The 22,138-nt window shown below is 42.2% G+C and overlaps 1 protein-coding gene across 1 annotated transcript in view; it reads right to left on the bottom strand.

The window, feature by feature from the left end:
* ANO2 (anoctamin 2) overlaps positions 1-22,138 on the bottom strand; it is a 151,395-nt gene that overhangs the window by 101,277 nt on the left and 27,980 nt on the right. Inside the window, exon 4 of the mRNA XM_087722261.1 lies at positions 2,326-2,424. Within this exon, the coding sequence (XP_087578387.1) occupies positions 2,326-2,424 (99 nt within the window). The remainder of the gene's footprint in view (positions 1-2,325; positions 2,425-22,138) is intronic.

The following is a 22,138-nucleotide window of genomic DNA, read 5'->3' as shown; positions in this document are numbered from 1 at the left end:
GTACCCGAGAGAAGTCAACTCTGCACCACATAGTTTGCAGCTCATCTACGACCCTGTTCCCCCCCCCTTCCCAGGGTGTGTCATAAATCACATTCTCCAACAGGAGCACTTTTGCAGGCTTTAAAGGTCACGTCCCTCCGGCTTTTGCAGGTAACCCAGGACACAGCCTTGAGAATGGTATGCATGGAATGTGCTTCTGTTTGTGGCTCCTGTACTGCTTCATCAGTTTTCCCCTCCTCCTGCCTATGGCAACTCGAGAGCAGGCCAGGGGTGCTTTATGACTTGACAACCAGCTTTACAGAATGGCTGGCCCTATTCTGTTTAGGAGTATGGCAGGAGTGAGTAAATCAGCTCTTTGGCCCTCCTGACGTGAATAAAAAGTTCTCCTATTAGCATCAGGGTCTGATGGAAGTGATCTGTGGGTCAAACTAGCCTTATGATCCATAATCAAGATATTGGGGGTAAGATATACCCCCAAATGAATCTCCTAATAAAATTGGACTGGCTTGAGAGTAACGGGGGGAAAAACAGTTAAAGCACAACTTAGATGAACACAAGGAAAACTGTTGGAGTCTACTCAACCATTTATCTTCCCAACTCCTTTTCTCCAGAAGTGTGGCTAGATCATCATCTTCTTTTAATGATCCCATAATCCCTTGCAGGGTGGAGTCTGAGCAACTGAATGGAGATGGCAGAGTGTTTTAATGGCCAGATGCCCTGCCTGTCACCAATGCAGAGTTATATCCAGCAGATATATTCTCATCATGCCCAGAGAGGGAAATATCTGCCTCTACCTAGGATTGAACTCACAGCCTTCTGATTGTGAGGCAAGAGCTCCACCTCTAGGCCACCACATGCTTAGATGAACACAAGGAAAACTGTTGGAAACTACCCAACATTCTACCTTCCCAACTCCTCTCCTCCAGAAGTTTATTTCCACTGCCTAAAGCCATACCGGTTACGATGGGATCCGGAACCCACCACTGACCTAAAGGAACCTACAAAAATGACTGTCAAGAGTTCTAAATAGCATCCTCAAGCAAATAACACTCCAAGGCTAGAAGTTCCTCAAAGTTGCAATTTACTAAAAGCCATGTTGGCACATCTGGGAAAACCCGAATCTGAACGCTTCCAGATTTTCCCACCCAGTTGAAAATTCAGGATCCTGCCCCAACACCCACGTCCATCACATGGTCCATTCTTCCACTGCCATGCTGGCGGCTTCCACCCATCCAGTTCCGGCTAGGTGCAGAGACAAAGGATGACCTTGAATTTCTAAGAAGAATGTTATTATGGCTACATATCACCCAACTCCACAAAATCCTCCCTCCCAGTTTCCCACAGTAGAAAGTGTGGCAGGCGTGAAGTCCAAAATGAAAAAACAGTTTGCAGGCATGACAACGACAATCACAAAGGTTCAATCAAAGCTCCACCTGTTTTTTTATGTGCGAGTGTGTGCTGTCTCTCTCACACATGGACACACACAAACACACACCACAGATGTCAGGAGTCTTTATTAAGGGTTCCGAGCCTGAATTGGTATTCCCCTGCAATTCCCTGCACTGGCACAGCCCCAATGAGTTCCACAGGCTACTCAAATGAAGCCAACCCTAGTCCTCAAGACAAAGGGGAGTCCACTCCACTAGACAAAAGCAAGTTCCCAAGACAAAGGCAAATCCATAGGCAAAGGCAAGAGACACAATCCGAATGAAGTTCAAAGCAAGAACCCACAGCAAGGAAACAAACACGTTGTTCCCAGCATAGTCTCCCAGTGTCCACTGTGCTAAATAGCAAAGCTTCCAGTGCAGCCCATCAAAAGGGGTGAGGCTGCCTCCTCACGAGCGATCAGGCTGACATCCTCTGGATCCCGGACGAGCCCCCAGGAAAAGTGTGCCAGGCCAAAAATTCTAAAAGGAATATAATGGCAGGCCTGACACTCTGTTCCTGCCTTTGCTTTGCCCTATGAGTTTTTGGATCAGTGCAGAAGGCAGTTCCTCTTCCTCTTCATTGACTGGCTGCAGCTGCGTGCTTTCTCCACCTGAAGCCTCAGGGCTGTCCTGCTGCAGCTGTGCTTGGGCCAAATACCCTTCGGACAGCTGCTTGGAGCCGTCAACAAATTCCCCTCCAGATGTGCCTGGAAGTGGTTCATCCTCTTCCGAGCTGACAAGCCTCTGGGGGAAGTCATCACAAAGTGAAGTTTAGTACACACTTTTATGGCCTCCAGCTTGTCTTTTGTGACCATACCCTGTGGACCTCTATCTGCTACTTCCCTCTGTTTCTAACATTCAAAAGTGATAAAAAAAAACGGAATTGATCCATACTTACTCGTTTAGTGGGCATCTTGATTTTCAGAATCTCCGCTTCTCGGCTCAGTACGTTCCATGGTGCGTGTATTCGGACAAAACTTAATCCTTGACTCTTGTCCTAAAATATGAAAAACAAACAAACATATATTGTACTGAAAGCTATCAAACCAGAAGGCTACCCATTAAATGGCCTGTGTTTCTTGGAGGTATGGAGAAATCACTTCAGGTACTTTAGGGATCGGATTTGAAACCATGGAATAGCCAGCCGTATGTTTAACAGGATCAACCAGTTCAATCAGTGCCACGATTTTTAAGGAGTAACTCATTAACATCTGATAATTAAAGGACATCTATCTATCTCTATCTCTCTCCCTCTCTCTCTCTCTCTCTCTGTCTCAATCTCTCTCTCTGTCTCACTCACTATCTCTCTATCATTATCTATCATCTATTTCTCTATTGTCTGTCTATCTATCTATCTATCTATCTATCTATCTATCTATCTATCTATCTATCTATCTCCATCTCTCTATCTCAATATCTATCTTTATCTCTCTATCTATCTCTCTATCATTATCTATCATCTATTTCTATATCTATCTATCTATCTATCATCTATCTATTATCTATCTATCATTCTATCTCTATCTCTCTATCTCAATATCTCTCTATCTCTCTATCTCAATATCTCTCTATCTCAATATCTCTCTATCTATCTCAATATCTCAATATCTCTCTATCTTTATCTCTCTCTCTATCTCTATCATTATCTATCACCTATTTATCTATCTATCTATCTATCTATCTATCTATCTATCTATCTATCTATCTATCTATCATCTGTCTATATATCTATCCATCTATCCATTTCTTTTATCTCTATCTCTATCGACCTACCTACCTACCTACCTACCTACCTACCTACCTACCTACCTACCTACCTACACATCTATCTATCTATCTATCTATCTATCTATCTATCTATCTATCTATCTATCTATCTATCTATCTATCTATCTATCTATCCACTCATCCATCTCTACTATCTATCTATCATCTATCTATCTATCTATCTATCTATCTATCTATCTATCTATCTATCTATCTATCTATCTATCTATCTATCTCTATCAGCCATCTTTTTATGTCACCCATCTCCCCCATAAGGGACTGGGCAGCTTACAGATTATAAAAAGATGAATATATAAATAAATTATTAAAACTGTGCAATTTTAAAATTTAAAACGATAGAAAAAGAACAAGAACAAGAGATGGATGGCAAGGAGATTGAGATCTTTTTATTTGTCAGCCACCTAAAGGGGTGAGACCCCTCCTCTATCTCAACTTATCTTAGAGCGAAGCCTTTATCTGGATCCAGCCCTGTCATTTAATGGAATGCAGGTAGTCCTCGATCTACGACCACAACTGAGGCCAAGATTTCTGTGGTTAAGCAAGACTTTTGTTAAGTGAGTTTTGTCCCATGTTACGACCTTTCTGGCCTCAGTTGCTAAGTGAACCACAGCAGTTGATAAGTCAGTAATCCGGTTGTTAAGTGAATCAAGCTTCTCTATTGACTTTGCTTGTCAGGAGGTCGCAAAAAGGGATCGATCGCGTGACCTCGGGACACAGCAACGGTCATAAATGTGAACCAGTTGCGAGGCATCTGAATTTCGATCAGGCAGCCAGGGGGATGCTGCAAAAGTCATTAAGTGTGGAAAATGGTCATAAGTCACTTTTTTCAGTGCCACTGTAACTTTGAATGGTCATTAAATGAACAGTTGTAAGTTGAGGAATACCCATATTGTTAAACGGGAGACTTACAGAGCTTTCCAGTGGCCAAAACTGAAGACACAAACACTCAAGAGGTTAAAAAAAATAATCATTACAATTTGAAGTCCAAATTGTCACGTGTAGCTCTGAGGTAAATGGAGCACTTTTTAATATCCAACTGAGGAGGGACAATCCATCTCAACCTTGGGCACTCTATGATGAAAAAGATAACCATCATCCCCCACCATTCAAATTCCGGAAAAAAAGAAAAGAAAATTAGAGGCCAAGATGCAGAAAATTAGAAGACGCATTTCAGTCTCCCAAACTTAACATCTTTCAGATCCATCCAAACCCACCAAGTCTTAAAAGTTGCCAAATTTGGAGACTTCTTAGAATAGAATAACAGAGTTGGGAGGGACCTTGGAGGTCTTCTAGTCCAACCCCCTGCTCAGGCAGGAAACTCTATGCCACTTCAGACAAAGGGCTATCCAACATCTTCTTAAAGACTTCCAGTGTTGGGGGCATTCACAACTTCTGTAGGCAAGTTGTTCCACTGATTAATTGTTCTAACTGTCAGGAAATTTCTCCTCAGTTCTAAGTTGCTTCTCTCCTTGATTAGTTTCCACCCATTGCTTCTTGTCCTACCCTCAGATGCTTTGGAGCATAGCTTGACCCCCTCTTCTTTGTGGCAACCCCTGAGATATTGGAAGAATGCTATCATGTCACCCCTAGTCCTTCTTTTCATTAAACTAGACATACCCAGTTCCTGCAACAGTTCTTCATATGTTTTAGCCAGTCGGATTCAGCAAGCTCGCACCACTTTGAGAGAACTGGGTGCTAAGTTTTTGAGCAGTTTGGTGAACTGGTTGTTGGAAGAAATCATTAGGGCAGAAAATCGGTTGCTAAATTATTTGAATCCCATCACTGGTTTTAACCACGAGTCCCCTTATCATCTTTCTTGCTCTTCTCCGCACTCTTTCCAGAATCTCAACATCTTTTTTACCTCGTGGCCTCCAAAACTGGATGCTGTATTCCAAGTGGGCCTTTACCAAGGCCTTATAAAGTGGTATTAACACTTCACGTGATCTTGATTCTCTCCCTCTGTTTATGCAGCCTAGAACTGTGTTGGCTTTTTTGGCAGCTGCTGTACATGGCTGGTTCATATTTAAATGGTTGTTCACTAGGACTCCAAGATCCCTCTCACAGTTACTACTATTGAGCGAGGTACCACCTATACTGTACCTATGCATTTCGTTTTTCTTGCCTAAATGTAGAACCTTACTCTTTTCACCATTTAATTTCATTTTATTAGATAGTGCCCAATGTTCAAGTTTGTCAAGATCCTTCTGTATCTTAAGCCTGTCTTCTGGAGTGTTGGCTATTCCTGCCGGCTTGGCATCATCTGCAAATTTGATGAGTTCCCCATTTATCCCCTCATCCAAGTCTGAGTTACGGAACAAAGAATACTGTCCTTCAAAAATGTTGTAACCGTATCTGAATATTCATTCCTTTCTTTCAAGCCAAATATTTCTGTGGAACGAGTTCTATTCCTCTTTACAGTGAGGAAACCAAATAGTCCTAAGGAAACATTGTCGTTTATTTAATACTTTTCTTCGGTATGTGTTTATTGTCTGTGGCTATTTGTCCTCACCACAATCTCCACCATTTGAATATTTAGTTTCTTGTGTGAGTGTGTGTGTGTGTTTACATCTGCGAGAAGGCTATAATCCTCAAATGGAGAAATTTTCCAAGCAAGAATTATGAAACGGTAAGATATTCGCCATTATTCTTATGAAACAAATATTGCCAAAACTATGCTCTATTGTCAATGTTATAGGAACTCTCAGCCAGATGTGCATCTGAATGTGTGCTAAGTTTAGCAAGGTGTCTGGGGTCCAGATGTGGTCACAATTTGACCAAGACTTCTCCGAAAAGAGAAGGACCGGGGGAGATTCAGTGGTTTGGCAGGGCTGCCCAGTGAAATATGGATGATGAGCAGAAGGAATGCTAAGTCAATTTTCCTCATCATATTCTGGCAAGCAACAAAGCTCTATGTTGTGGCCCACCAATGGCCAGCAGAGCTGGCAGCAGAGTCAGACAGTGAGGAGGTTGGGGAGGAACATGGGCCAGTCCTGGAGTTTAGGGAAAGCTCAGACAAGGGCTCTGTGTCAGAGGCAGGGTAGGCGTGGCTCGGTGGTCATGTGACTGGGTGGGCGTGGCCAACTCAATGTCACTCAGGTCGATGGGCGCTTCACCTTAGCTGTTACAATGTAATTTTCAATGGTGTGGTTAACCGGAGGGGCAATTTCTGTAAGCAGGTCAATAGAGATGAGGCTAGAAACAACACCAGAATGTTTCCTTCCTGCCTTCCTTACAGGATTAGCCCTGTAAAGTGGGGAAAAAAAACAAAAGGAGATTTCTTCCAACAACCAGTTCTCCGAACTGCTTAGAAAGTTAACAACCGGTTCTCCCGAATGGGTGCGAACTGGCTGAATCCCACCACTGAGCCATACCTATCACTTCTCCCATCCCCACATAAAGAGATTGTGTGGTTGGGCTGCAGTGGGAAAAAAGAGAGAGAGATTCAGCCACAGATGGAAAATCTGTCTCTTTTGTGGATCTCTGTAGTTGCCAGGTGTCTTAAAGTGACATCAGTGGGTTTATTTTAAAATGACTTCGAATTTCATGCTAAAATTAGGGAATCAATATAATGTATTTCAATTTAATTTTGGATGCCGGTAGTCCTCGACTTACAACCCTCCGTTTAGTGACTGTTCAAAGCTACAGCAGCACTGAAAAAAAAAGTGACTTATGACCACTTTTCACACTTACGACTTTTGCAGAATCTCCATGGTCATGTGAGCAAAATTCAGATACTAGGCAACTGGTTCTTATTTATGACGGTTGTAGAGTCCCAGGGTCATGCGATCCCCATTGGCGACCTTCTGATAAGCCAAATCCGGGGATCCCAAATTCACTTAACAGCTGTGTTACCAATTTAACAATTACAGCGATTCACTAAACCACTGTGGCAAGAAAAGTCGTAAAACGGGGCAAAACTCACTTAACTCTCTGGCTGGGCTCTGGGCTCAATTGTGGTCAAAAGCCGAGGATTGCGTGTATTCCTTTTAAAAGGTGAGAGATAGCAATAGCAATAGCAGTTAGACTTATATACCGCTTCATAGGGCTTTCAGCCCTCTCTAAGCGGTTTACAGAGTCGGCATATCGCCCCCACAGTCTGGGTCCTCATTTCACCCACCTCGGAAGGATGGAAGGCTGAGTCAACCTTGAGCCGGTGAGATTAGAACCGCTGAACTGCAGATAACAGTCAGCTGAAGTGGCCTGCAGTACTGCACCCTAACCACTGCGCCACCTCGGCTCTTGAAATATTGCAGGACATTTCTGGGGGAAAAAAAATCAGAATTAGCTATATCAAGAGTGTCAAACTCAAGGCCCCGGGGCCCAGATCTGGCCCGCGGGGTGCTTAGATCTGGCCCGCAGGGCTGCCCTGGAAACAGCAAAGGATCAGCCCGCCGTGCCTCTGCCAGCAAAAATGGAGCTTGGGAGGGCTGTGTGCGGCCTTCCCATGTTCCGTTCTCCTGGCAAAGGGTTGCAGGAAGCTGCCCCAGCTGGAAACGGAGCTCAGGAGCCCGTTTTCACTGCAGACCACTTGGGTCACCAGAGGTGCCCCCAACACCAGTGGTGTCAAGCTGGCCACGCCCGCCCTGGCCCTCTGAGGTCAAACACAACCCTGATGCGGCCCTGAATGAAATCGAGTTTGACACCCCTGATCTATACCTAGCCACAGTCCATTTCCTGGATCCGTTTGGTATGGCTGACATTGGCTATATCCCAAACTCTTGAATCTGTCCCTGAAAGAAGGAACAGTCCCTCCCACACCTTCTCAGCCAGGTTTCCTTTATGAATCCCTTTTAGTTCATCAGAAACATTGCTTTTATAAGCAGGGTGGCACTTGTAAGTACCCTTTTGTGCTTTAGGAACACCGAGAACCTGAGCAAAGGATGGGATTTGCCTTTTGGAAGAAGAAAGGAAATAAAGCTTTTAATTACGGCACTGCGTTTCCCCAGAAGCAGCAGGAGACAAGTTTCGCCAGAACTATGTGAGAGGCATTTTAGAATGGAATGGAAAAGAAGAGAAAATATGGAATGGAATGAAATGGAATGGAATGAAATAGAATAGAACAGAATAGAAAAGAAAGGAAAGAAAATATGAAATGGAATGGAATGGAATAGAATAGAATAGAAAAAAAGAAAAGAAAATATGGAATAGAATAGAGTAGAGTAGAGTAGAGTAGAGTAGAGTAGAGTAGAGTAGAGTAGAGTAGAGTAGAGTAGAGTAGAATAGAATAGAATAGATGGAGTGGAATGGAATGGAATAGAATAGCCTAGAATAGAATGGAATGGAATGGAATAGAATAGAATAGAATAGAATGTGGAATGGAATGGAATGGAATAGAATAGAATAGAATAGATGGAATGGAATAGAACAGAAAAGAAAATAAGGAATGGAATGGAATAGAATAGAATAGAATATATGGAATGGAATGGAATGGAATAGAATAGCATGGAATAGAATAAAATAGAATAGAATGTAGAATGGAATAGAATAGAATAGAATATATGGAATGGAATGGAATAGAATAGAATGTAGAATGGAATGAAATGGAATAGAATAGAATAGAATAGAAAATAAGGAATAGAATAGAATAGAATGGAATGGAATAGAATATAGAATGGAATAGAATAGAATAGAAAAGAAAAGGAAATATGGAATGGAATGGAATAGAATATAGAATGGAATGGAATGGAATGGAATAGAATAGAATAGAATAGAGAAGAGAAGAAAAGAAATGAAAAGAATAGAATAGAAAAGATAAGAAAAGAAAAGAAAAGAAAAGAAAAGAAAATATGGAATGGAATGGAATGGAATGGAATAGAATTCTTTATTGGCCAAGTGTAATCGGACACACAAGGAATTTGTCTTTAGTGCCTAAGCTCTCACCTTACATAAAGAAAAATAAAATAGAATACATTCATCAAGAATCATACAACACTTAGTGATAGTCATAGGTTCCTAATAAGCAATCAAATCATACTAGGAAACAAATAAAACAATATAAATCGTAAAGAACATGATTATAGCCTTAAGTGGGAAGAGTTAGGTACTAGGAAAGATGAGCAGAATAATAGTAATACAGTCTTAGTAAATAATTTGACAGTGGTGTGGGAATTAGTCATTTAACAGAATAATGCCATGTGGCAGGGCTGTCTTTGTGTCTAGTTCTTGTGGTGTGCAGTGCCCTATAGCATCGTTTTTGAGGGTAGAAGTTGAAAAAAATTATGTCCAAGATGTGAGGGGTCTGTAGATACTTTCACAGCCCTCTTTTTGACTCGCACAGTATGCAGACCTAATTATCCTCTGAAGTCCGTGTCTGTCTTGTTGGGTTGCAGAGCCAAACCAGACAGTTATGGAGGTGCAGATGACAGACTCAATCATTCCTCTGTAGAAGAGAATCAGAAGCTCCTTGGACAGTTTGAGCTTCCTGAGTTGGTGCAGAAAGAACTTCCTTTGTTGTGCTTTTTTTGATGACCTTTTTGATGTTTTAGGTCTTGAGATGTGGTAGAACTTAGAAACTTGAAGTTCTTCACTGTTGATACTGTGTTGTCTAGTATTGTAAGAGGAGGTAGTATAGGAAGGTTTCTCCTAAAGTCTACCACCATTTCTCCCGTTTTGAGTATATTTAGTTCAAGATTGTTCTGGCTAGTTGTTCAAACTTTTTAAAACAAGCTAAAAAAATCAGACCTACTGTAAGCTCTGGACAACTCCTAGTTTAAATGGTTCCACCACAAATGCGCGCACAACAAAAGCGCGCCTGACTAAACCGCGGTGTCTAAAGCACGGTGACAAAACCGTGCGACGAATGAGCGACTAATTAGCCCTAAAGTGCGCCGACAAAAGCGCGCCGACAGAAGCGCGCTGTAATGTAACCCTCAACCTAACCCTCAACCTAACCCTCAACCTAACCCTCAACCTAACCCTAAACCTAACTCTAAACCTAACCCTAAACCTAACCCTAAACCTAACCCTAAACCTAACTGTAAATCTTACCTTAAATGAAATCGCGCTTCTGTCGGCGCGCTGTTGTCAGCGCGCTGTTGTCGGCGCGCTTATGACGTTCGTGCTTTTGACGGGTCACGGTTTAAATGACCCATTTAGCAAAGTAAGCAGCAGAGAGAGAAGGGACAGAACCAGACCCAAATAAGATAGGGGCATGGAAGAAGCAACAGTAACACGCTCAATGAAAAATATGCCAGTCGTCGCGTTTTTGAACCCACTTTTAAAAAACTATTTTACAGGAAAAAGTCTGGGAGAATGAAAGGAGTTGGATTTCAATTTCTGTGTATAATGTTGACGCATTCCATGCTACATCCTTCAGAATGCTTTCCAGGGCACCCTTTGCACAACAAAACTGTTTATTCAAAGTTATTGTTTGTGCCGTTATTGTTTCGGTAAGAACATCATTATGGTAAAGATGCCATTCCGGGAACAGAACAGCTGCTAGAAGAATAAGGCATAAAATAGAGAAGAGAGGTTGTTTTATGATTATTTCTTTCCCCTAAATGAAAGCATTTTCTTGTAACGTAATATTTTTCCTCTACAACCTCAACCCGCACATTTAAAGTTTGATTCCTTGAAGGCTTGAATTAGATGGGAAATGGGGTAGGTGGGGGGAGAGCCTTAATAAAAATCCATAAAAATCAGCAGATTTCATCTGCTGCTGAAATCTGATTTTTGCTATAGCAGAAAAAACAAACAAAAAAACAGAGAAAGGTTTGGTTTGATTTAGTTTAGTGTCATTGCACCTCGTACAATGAAATTACCGTATTTTTCGGAGTATAAGATGCACCTTTTTCCCTCAAAAAAGAGGGTGAAAATCTGGGTGCATCTTATACACTGAAGACAGCATTTTCGGTCTCCTGTAACCCTGCCCCCTTTGCAAAAATGGACGTGCAGAGCCTTTAGGAGGCTTCCAGAGTGCTCCTGGGGGCTGGCGAGGGCAAACATGAGTGAAAAAGGGGGCATTTTTTGCTCATTTTTGCCCCCCCCTCCAGCTCCCAGGAGCACTCTACAAGCCTCCTAAAAGCTATGCATGCCCTTTTTTTGACAAAAAAATAGTGCTGTTTTTGCAAAAAACAGGTTGTTTTGGGAGGTCTTCTTTTTATTTGCCTCTTCAAAATCTTGGTGCATCTTACACATTGGTGCATCTTATACTCTGGTGCGTCTTATACTCCGAAAAATATGGTAAATGCCATCAAACACATGCCGCCTTCACATTCTATACAATTGAATTGAAAACCCATGATATTCCATTAATATTGCACTACACCATAGAATTCAATATAGTTACTGCCCTGGGATAGAAGCTGTTTTTCAGTCTATTTGTCCTTGTTTTTATTACCCTGTACCGCCTGCCAGATGGTAATAGTTAAAAAAATAGGGTGCCAAAAGATGAGTTGGATCTTTAAAAATGTCGTGTCCGACTCTAGGGGTCAGTGCTAATTCCTGCTTCCTAGCCTAAGGAGCTATTATTTTCCAAAGACATTTCTGTGGTCATTTGGCCAGCATAACATTACACAGAGGCATGTGGAAACACTTACTTTCCCACCAAAATGGTACCTATTTATCTACTCGCATTTGCATGCTTTCGAACTGCTAGGTGGGCGGGAGCGGAGACAGAAATGGGAGCTCACCCCATCGTGCAGTGTTTGGGTCTCGAACTGTCGATCTTCCAGTCTACAAATTCAATGTCTTAACCCGCTAGGCCACCCTGTCCCTACTAGTAAACCTTCTAACAAAATAATAGCTAAGAGGAACACATTGTTCCATTGATCCAGTAATCATGGATTAAGTTGACGGTGCCTTCTGAGATGTCAATTGGTTGATTGCTGTACTTGGTTGATTTCCACAACTAGATCCTCACATCCGTGTGCAAAGCCAAGCCTTTCTGACTCCTATACAGTTTCAAACAAAGGGCTATCCAACCTCTTCTTAAAGATTTCCAGAGTTGGAGCATTCACAACTTCTGGAGGCAAGTTGTTCCACTGATTAATTGTTCTAACTGTCAGGAAATTTATCCTCAGTTCTAAGTTGCTTCTCTCCTTGATTAGTTTCCACTAATTGCTTCTTGTTCTACCCTCAGGTGCTTTGGAGAATAGCTTGACTCCCTCTTCTTTGTGGCAACCCCTGAGATATTGGAAGACTGCTATCATGTCTCCCCTAGTCCTTCTTTTCATTAAACTAGACATACCCAGTTCCTGCAACCGTTCTTCATATGTTTTAGCCTCCAGTCCCCTAATCATCTTTGTTGCTCTTCTCTGCACTCTTTCTAGAGTCTCCACATCTTTTCTACATCGTGGCGACCAAAACTGAATGCAGTTGGTCGTTATGTTCACCTGGCAGTTTGTATCCTCGGGGGTCACCTGAAGGGTGCTAACAGATGTGAACCTTCTTGGAACTGCTGAAAGGACTGTGTTGCAGATTGGAGATAGATGATGTTGTATCCCCCCCACTCTGTTGAGAGGGGGCTGTTCAATGTTGACATAGATGGCCTCTTTAACCGCTCTTGAAAAGCAAAAACAAAAACCCATCTTTGGGACAACCATGACCTGGATGGCTGAGAATCTCCATAGGCTTTGTGACCTTACAAAAATGCTATTAGGGTTTGGGGCAGAGACCAGTGGTGAAATTTAATTTCCCCCCCCCTTGCCGGTTGTGTATGCTTGGAGCTGGGATATGGGGCATTCCTTGACCCAGCTGAGATGGGTGGCGAGCAGGCAGCGGCTCCAGGGCAAGGCTGGAGCTCCATTCCCCAACCCAGCCAAGCCGGGCGTTGAGTTGGCAGTGACTCTGTGGCAAAGCCTGACCCCAGTGGTGGGATTCAGCCAGTTCGCACCTATTCGGGAGAACTGGTTGGTAACTTTCTAAGTAGTTCAGAGAACCGGTTGTTGGAAGACATCTTTTTGTTTTTTTCCACTTTACAGGGCTAATCCTGTAAGGAAGGCAGGAAGGAAACATTCTGGTGTTGTTTCTAGCCTAATCTTTATTGACCTGCTTACAGAAACTGCCTCTCCGGTTAACCCTTATTCCATTGCGACAGCTAAGGTGAAGCGCCCATCGACGTGAGTGACCTTGAGTTGGCCACACCCACCCAGTCACATGACCACCAAGCCCCACTTACCCAGATGGTCATTAGGGCAGAGAACTGGTTGTTAAATTATTTGAATCCCACCACTGCCCGACCAAATTGAGGTGATGACGGCTCTGGGGCCCCCGAGGAATGGCGCGTGACGAGTGAGCCGCCAGGAGGGGTGAGCGGTGATTGGGTGACTGGGTGGGCATGAGCGGGGCCAACCAGGGGTGGTTTTTATCGGTTCAGCGAACTGATTCAAATCGTCCCTACCAGTTCGCCTGAACAAGCCTGAACTGGTTCAATTTCACCCCTGGCAGAGAACACCCAATTAAGCAAACACCCCCTCCCTACATTTTCCCCTTTAAGAAGGTGGAAGGAAGCACTTTCAATCTGCATGTCTTTTAGGCCTTCCCATCCACTTCAACCATTTTTTAAATAGTTCCTGCCAAAAACATGAATTAAAAAAAAAGTCAACTCGTCCTCAAAATGTGTGGATTATTTTACGCATCTCTTTCCATAACGTTGGTCGCTGACTGAATAAACATTGCTGGTACTGGTATTTTCCATAATACCCAGCCTTGTCATAAATATGCTGTCCAAGAACGCTGTTCAGTAGATTTTTCTCAGTTAAAGGGGTCTGGTTTCCAGGTTGGCAAAAGAAGAGACAAACTTGTGTACTCTCCCTTTATTGATTCAAACTATATGCTGAATACATAATGAAGGAGGTTAAATTGGAAGAATATGAGCATAGTTTTAAAACTGCAGGAAGAAAAACTGTGTTATGCCGTGCTACGATATGGTTACTCTGAGAAGCAAGCGCATAAATGATCTTGGAAGCTCTAGTAATGAAACTTAAGAAGGCCAGGGAAACAAAAAAGGGGGACGAAGATTAAATATAAAGAAGATCAAATTCCTGACAACAGGTTCAGCAAACCGGCATGGAGAACGGACAATGAAGATATCTAAGTGGTGACAGTTGCTGCTTTTTAAGATTCATTATTCACAGCAAAGGAACAAACCATCAAGAAATACAGTATGTTGCACACAGGCGATTGGTAGACGAACCATGAAGGCCTGGGAAGAGATATTCAGATGTTGTAACGTAAGGGGGCATGGTGGCTCAGTGGCTAAGACGCTGAGCTGGTTGATCAGAAAGGTCAGCAGTTCAGCTGTTTGAATCCTGGGCTCCATGTAACAGAGTGAGCTCCTGTTATTGTCTCAGCTTCTGCCAACCTAGTAGTTCAAAAGCGTGTAAAAATGTGGTTCCACCACAAATGCGCAAACGACAAAAGCGCGCCTGACTAAACCGCGGTGACAAAACCGTGCCGACAAAACCGCGCGCCGAATGAGCGCCGACAACAGCGCGCCGACAGAAGCGCGCTGTAACCTAACCCTAAACCTAAACCTAACTCTAAACCTAACCCTAAACCTAACCCTAAACCTAACCCTTAACCTAACCCTAAACCGTACCTTAACTTAAATCGCGCTTCTGTCGGCGCGCTGTTGTCGGCACGCTTTTGACATCGCGGTTTTATCGTCGCGGTTTTGTCGGCGTGCTTTTGACGTTCGCGCTTTTGTCGGGTCACGTAAAAATGCAAGTAGAAAAATAGGGACCACCTTTGGTGGGAAGATAACAGCATTCTGTGCACCTTCGGCATTGAGTCATGATGGCCACATGATCACGGAGACCTCTTCAAACAGGGCTGAAACGTAGAGGAGCACCGCCCCCTAGAGTCAGGAATGACTAGCACATATGTGTGAGGGGAACCTTTACCTTTAATTTAATGACTGGAGGGGACATGATAGCAGCGTTCCAATATCTCAGGGGCTTCCACAAAGAAGAGGGAGTCAAGCTATTCTCCAAAGCACCTGAGGGCAGGACAAGATGAAATGGGTGGAAACTAATCCAGGAGAGAAGTAACCTGGAACTAAGGAGAAATTTCCTGATAGTTAGAACAATCAATCTGTGAAACAACTTGCTTGATACAGGTCTCTATTGGAATTGTCTTGCTCTTCTGGAAGCATAAATGCAGCAAATATATTCCAATTAATCAGTGGAACGGCTTCCCTCCAGAAATTGTGAATGCTCCAACACTTGGAGTTTTCAAGAAGAGATTGGACAGCCATTTGTCTGAAGTGGTGTAGAGTTTCCTGCCTGTGCATGGGGTTGGACTAGAAGACCTCCAAGGTCCCTTCCAACTCTGTTATTCTATTCTAAGAAGTCTCCGAATTTGGCAACTTTTAAGACTTGTGGACTGGTGGTTTTGGGTGGATCTGAAAGATGTTAAGCTTGGGAGACTGAAATGTGTCTTCTAATTTTCTGCATCTTGGCCCCTAATTTTCTTCCCCCCCCCATAATTTGAATGGTGGGGGGTGATGGTTATGTTTTTCATCATAGAGTGCCCAAGGTTGAGATGGATTATCCCTCCTCAGTTGGAGTCTGTTATTCTATGTGCCGAATGTTTGGTTGCAAACTATTTTAAGTGTGTAACTTCCTAAAAGTTCATAAAAGTCTCATTTTTGCCTCCAGAAATTGTGTGTTTCTCCATCACTGGATTTTTTTTAAAGAAAAGATTGGGCAGTTATTTGTCTGAAGTGGTATAGAGTTTCCTGCTTGTGCAGGGGGTTGGACTAGAAGACCTCCAAGGTCCCTTCCAATTCTGTTTAGTCTGTTATTCCTGAGATTCAAGCAAAACACATTAACAGAAGCCTTCTGAACATCCTCAGGTTATCTACCAATGTGGCTATCTGACAACAGAGCAGGGGGTCAGCAAACCTGTGGCTCTGGAGCCGCGTGTGGCTCTTTTATCCCTCTGCTGTGGCTCCATGTCATCAGTTGGCTCCACAATTGCTAGGGCTTCTGATTAGGACAGGTAGAGAAAAAAGGGATGCCTTGCTAGGAAGAGACTCTGTGGTGAGGGAACCGGACTTCCGGTCAGCTACAGAATTGAATTGGGGGGGGGGCTTCTGGTTAGGACTTTTGTGGCTCTTTGAGTGTTTAAGGTTGCTGACCCCTGCAATAGAGGAAAGTTCTGAGAGGTTGTTAGGCCCCAGATGGCAAGATTTTCAATTCTGTTTTTCTCTCCATAGCAGTGTTGCTCAACCTTGGCAATTTGAAGATGAGGGTAGTTTTGACTCCCAGATTTTCCCAGTCAGAGAAACAATGTTCATTCATTCTAACCTATTCTATTCATTTCACTCCATATTTTCTTTTATATTCCATTCCATTCTATTCCATTCTATTCCATTCATTCCATTCTATTCCATATTTTCTTTTCTTTTCTTTTCCTTTCCTTTCTTTTCTTTTCTTTTATATTCCATTCCATTCCATTCCATTCTATTCTATTGCATTCCATTCCTATTCTATTCTATTCCATTCCATTCCATTCCATTCCATTCTATTCCATATTTTCTATTCTATTCCATTCCATATTTTTTCTATTCTATTCTATTCCATTGCATTCCATATTTTCTATTCTATTCTATTCCATTCCATTCCATTCTATTCCAGTCCATTCTATAATTTCTTTTATATTCTATTCTATTCCATTCTATTCCATATTTTCTATTCTATTCTATTCCATTCCATTCCATATTTTCTTTTATATTCTATTCTATTCCATTCATTCAATTCTATTCCATATTTTCTTTTATATTCTATTCTATTCCATTCCATTCTATTCCATATTTTCTATTCTATTCTATTCTATTCTATTCTATTCCAGTCCATTCTATTCCAGTCCATTCCATAATTTCTTTTATATTCTATTCTATTCCATTCATTCCATTCTATTCCATATTTTCTATTCTATTCTATTCCATTCTATTTCATTCCATATTTTCTATTCTATTCTATTCCATTCCATTCAATTCCATTCCATTCTATTCTATTCCAGTCCATTCCATATTTTCTTTTATATTCTATTCCATTTATTCCATTCTATTCCATATTTTCTATTCTATTCTATTCCATTCCATTCCATATTTTCTATTCTGTTCTGTCTGTTCTACTGTCTTCTGAAGGTCTTCCCATGGTGCCATGGTTAGAAAAAAGTAAAATATCAGCAGCGAGGGAGCAGGAAACAAGAAGAGGCTGTGAGGAACTTGTGCCAGGGCTATTCTTTTGGCAACATATCCTGGTGAAAAGGGCTTGGTACTGATCAGTCCCCCAGATGAGGAAGGATTGAGAATAAATCTCTGGTGTAATTTGATCCCTGGGGTGAGTAAGAGGAGAGCCCTCTTGCCAAAAAAGGAGATTAATCATGGGGTCACAGTATGGATGCCCTTGGAAAGGATATTCTCCCCTCTCCTCCTATGACTCCACAGGGCAGATAATGCCACGATTTAACAACTATTACTCCTTCTTCCTTGGTGCTCATTTTGGGCCTGAAAATGGCCCCAAAACAGTCTGAAAATGGCTTTAAAAAACAGCCTGAAAATTGCCCAAAAACATTGTGAAAATGCCCCCCCACAAATAAAATGGCCTGGAAAATTGCCTGAAAACAGCCAGGAAATGGCTCCAAATGGCTACCAAAACAGCCCCCCAAAAATGGCATGCGCACACTGTCCAGCTGGTGTTCGGGTTTCCAGCGCACACAAAGACCAGTTGGGCGGTGCACATGCGCATGACGGAAACCAGGATAACAGCTGGCCCGATGCACGCATGTGCAGTGGCCAGCTGTCTTTGGGTCTCCAGTGCGCTGGCATGCATACATGCACGCCAAATGCACTGACATTCCAGTTTGGGCACTGGGTGCTGAAAAGGTTTCCCATCACTGTTCTATGTCATTGCAATGGGACTGCCCATTAAGCCTTGTGAGTTCAAAGACTAAGTTGTGAGTCTGTCTGCTCTGGGCTGTGTGCCTGGTAAATAAACACACAAACAGCCTTCACCTGTCAATCTAACATCATGCCCTGGCTCTTCTTTGAATCCCCACATTTTTTCCCTGGCTCAAGCTATTCTCCAAAGCACCTGAAGGCAGGACAAGAAGCCATGGATGGAAACTAATCAAGGAGAGAAGCAACCTAGAATTAAGGAGAAACTTCCTAACAGTGAGGACAATTAACCGGTTGGACAGAAGTTGCCTCCAGAGGTTTTGGGTGCTCCATTCACTGGAGGTTTTTTAAAGAAGAGACTGGACAGCCATCTGCCTGGAATGGTACAGGGTCTCCTGCTTGAGCAGGGGGTTGGACTAGAAGACCTCCAAGGCCCCTCCCGACTCTGTGATTCTGTTTCTGCTATTCTGCATATTTGGTGATTTCCGTACAGGTAGTCCTTAACAACACAACAGTTCATTTAGAGATGGCTCAAAGTTACAAGAACACTCTGCAAAAAAATGATTTATGACCGATTCCCACATTTACTGCCATTGTAGCATCCTCAAGGTCACGTGAATCAAATTTGGATGCTTATCAACTGACTCATGTTTATGACGGTTGCATTGTCCCGGGGGGGTCACGTGATTCCCCTTTTGCGACCTTCTGACAAGCAATATCAATGGGGAAGCCAGATTCACTTAACAACCAGGTTACTAACTTATCGAGGGCTATGATTCACTTGGCAAGAAAGGCCATAAAAACGGGGTCAAAACTCACTGAACAAGCCTCTTGCTTAGCAGCAGAAATTTGGGGCCAAATTACCTTGAATACCAATCTGTATTTTGCAGTATCTTAGGGTTGTCTTTTTAAGCCATTCAGACTCGTAAGGGATCGGGGGCAGCCTATAAGCTCCATAAACAAAAGACTCTGCCAGCTGCTTGCCCCCTTCCTGCAAACAGCCTTTTGTTTTCATGTGCAACATTTTCAAGAACTGGTTGCCGTTGGTGAGAGGAGAATGCCTACCTCCTCCAGGGACTAGAGAGAAGCTATTTAATTTCTGTAGAGATTATGGTGACATTTATTGACTGGCCAGAATGCAGAATAACAGAGTTGGGAGGGACCTTGGAGGTCATCTAGTCGAACTCCCTGCTCAGGCAGGAGAGCTCACTGATTCACATACACACAGAGAGAAAGAGAGAATAGCAGAGCCGGAAGGGGCCTTGGAGGCCATCTAGTCAAACTCCCTGCTCAGGCAGGAGAGCCCACTGATTCACATACATACACAGAGAGAGGCAAGGCATTTGTGTATAAGCAGAGACCAAACCTTACTCCCTCCTAGCACTGATGAGGTTACCTAGTTTGGATAATGAAATGTCCGTAAGAAAGCGATCAAGGATCGCGCAGTTCAACCATGAGCTACAAAATAATAATAATAATAATAATAATAATAATAATAATAATAATAATAATAATAATAATAATAACAACAACAACATAATATCTAGATTGAACAGCCAAGAAACAGACACAGACAGAGATAAAAATTCAAGAGATGAATCTGGGAGGCAAATCAAAAAAAGCACAGCAAAAGCACATGATTGCACTTGTATACTGTGGCTTTTTAATGGTAGTGTAAAGATGGGACAAGCTGAATATATTGATAGACAATAGAAATACACCGAAGGGAGGAGTAGAGCGAAAGAAGAAAGAGGGGTAGCGAGGGTGGGAGAGAGGATTGGAGGCAGGAGGAGAAGGAAGGGAGGGAATGTATTGGGAGAGAGGAGAGACAGAGGGGGAGGGGAAGTAGGTAGTAGAGGGGAATGTTGGAAGGAAGAATGTAAGTTGGAGGGGGTGAAAGAGGGTGTATGGTGGGTCAAGGTGGCATATTGGGTTTGTATTTTGGGGGGTAGGGTCTATGAAAGCGAGGGCTGTGTTTATTATTCAATGTTATATGCCCCGGTCATGCACAGTATACATGTGATTGTATGAAATGAAATGGAAATGGAAATAAACGTATTTTGGGGGGGGGGAAAGCACAGCAATTAAAGTATTGAAGTGGGCAAGAGACGATGGATAGATGATTTCACTTTTGTTGTTGTTGTTCTGATTTGCTTTTCATTTTCTCTCTCTTTCTTTTTTTTTAAGGTAAATGACATGATTGGAAGTTAGCTAGGATAGAAAGGGAAAGTCTTTCAATAAAGGGTGGCATGATTTAAAGCTGGAATAAGTGATAGAAATAAAAGAAGGGGGGATATTAGCGTATACACCTTTATATAATAAAATAAAAGTAATAACAAGAGAATAATTGGAATTATTGACATGGAATAATGACAAATTGCAACCTAACACAAATGTTTATATTTATTAGAAATATATGTTGATTGAATGTAACAATTATAATTAATTTTATTAGTTTTATTTAAATTAGAATGTATGACACCCAAGTGCCACACTCGTTGATTTGATATATTTGTAAAAAAAAAAACCATGGGAAAAAATCACTTCTAGTTGTACCATTGTAGCTTGGCCATGTTGTAAGAACTATCTTGCTATGAAATATTTTAGGTTCCTTCAAAATGCTCCTCCCCTTTTTATATACATTACTATCAATATCAATTATTATTCAGCGATATCTATTACATATTTATGATAAATAATAATTGGATATGAGAAAGGAAGGTTGGAAATATTTTTGGATTATATACAAAGGGTATTAATCACAATAATTATCACTATCAAAAAATAAAATAAAATATATACAGTTAAATGTTAATTAATATGGGGAAAATGTTATGATATATGATATAACTACATAAAGAAGGGAGAATGATAATAAACTATACTGCATGGAAGATGGAATTTTTGGTATTAAATACTATGGATGTTCAGCTAAAATAGGATATGAGGATTTGATGTTAATAAAATGCTCCTCCCCTTTCCACACTTATTCCAGAGGACTGAGAAAAGATGAATGGGATTAAGTATAATGTAAGTATAACTGCTAAGTCTAACTGCTAATGTATTTGTCAGTGGATGAGGGGTGCAGTGGTCCCTCATCCTTGTCAATCAGAAGGCCAGCAGGTTGGCGGTTAAAATCCCTAATGCCGCGTAATGGACTGAGTTCCCGTTACTTGTCCCAGCTTTTGCCAACCTAGCAGTTCGAAAGTACGTAAAATACAAGTAGAAAAATAGGGACCACCTTTGGTGGGAAGGTAACAGCATTCTGTGCACCTTCGGCGTTGAGTCATGCCGGCCACATGATCACGGAGACGTCTTTGGACAGCGCTGGCTCTTCGGCTGTGAAACAGAGGTGAGCACCGCCCCCTAGAGTTGGGAATGGCTAGCACATACGTGCGCAGGGAACCTTTCCCTTTCCCTTATTTGTCAATGGAGGTTCTAGATGAAATTTCAGTTGTCCTGAAAATATCCGCTTCAGCATCTGTCAGAGCTGAAACTAAGAGCCTCAGAATAGGAATATGTGGCCATTCTGATGCATTTTCTTCTCCACGTTTGATTTTTGCTCCTTTATGTTACAAGTTGGGATTTTCAAGAGGATGAGGGTTTGCAGCTGGATCCACTGGGGAACCTTCCAATGCAAGCCTAAGATTCAGATCCTCCAGATCCCTGAAGGTTTCTCCGGATGAAGCCCCAGGGGAGAGGCATGTCTCTAGACTGGAAAGGTTTAGCAAGAGGCTGGGAGGATGATATAACAAATTTCATTTTTCCATTGTATGCACACATGCTTTGTTTTGTTTTTAATCAGTGGAGTCTCTGGTTATATCATTTTGGCATACTCAAAAAGTCCTGTGAAGAGCTTCAGGGGGAAAGACAACACACACACACACACACACACACACACACACACACACACACACACACACACACAAGGGTGAGCTATCAACCCCAGCTTTTTAAAATCAAAGAACGGTTCTTTGTGTTTGGCTGGTATGCACATTGCACTAAGTCACTGTTAGCTTTAATGTTGTGGTTGTTGTTAGTTGCGAAGTCATGTCCGACCCATCACGACCCCATGGAC

The sequence above is a fragment of the Thamnophis sirtalis genome, unplaced genomic scaffold (genome assembly GCF_051295495.1).
Source record: "Thamnophis sirtalis isolate CommonGarterSnake01/CBP01778 unplaced genomic scaffold, rThaSir2_p1.2 scaffold_9, whole genome shotgun sequence".
Classification (NCBI taxonomy): domain Eukaryota; kingdom Metazoa; phylum Chordata; class Lepidosauria; order Squamata; family Natricidae; genus Thamnophis; species Thamnophis sirtalis.
Note: the sequence above shows the minus strand (reverse complement) of the source record. Positions and strands in the feature narration are given on the sequence as shown.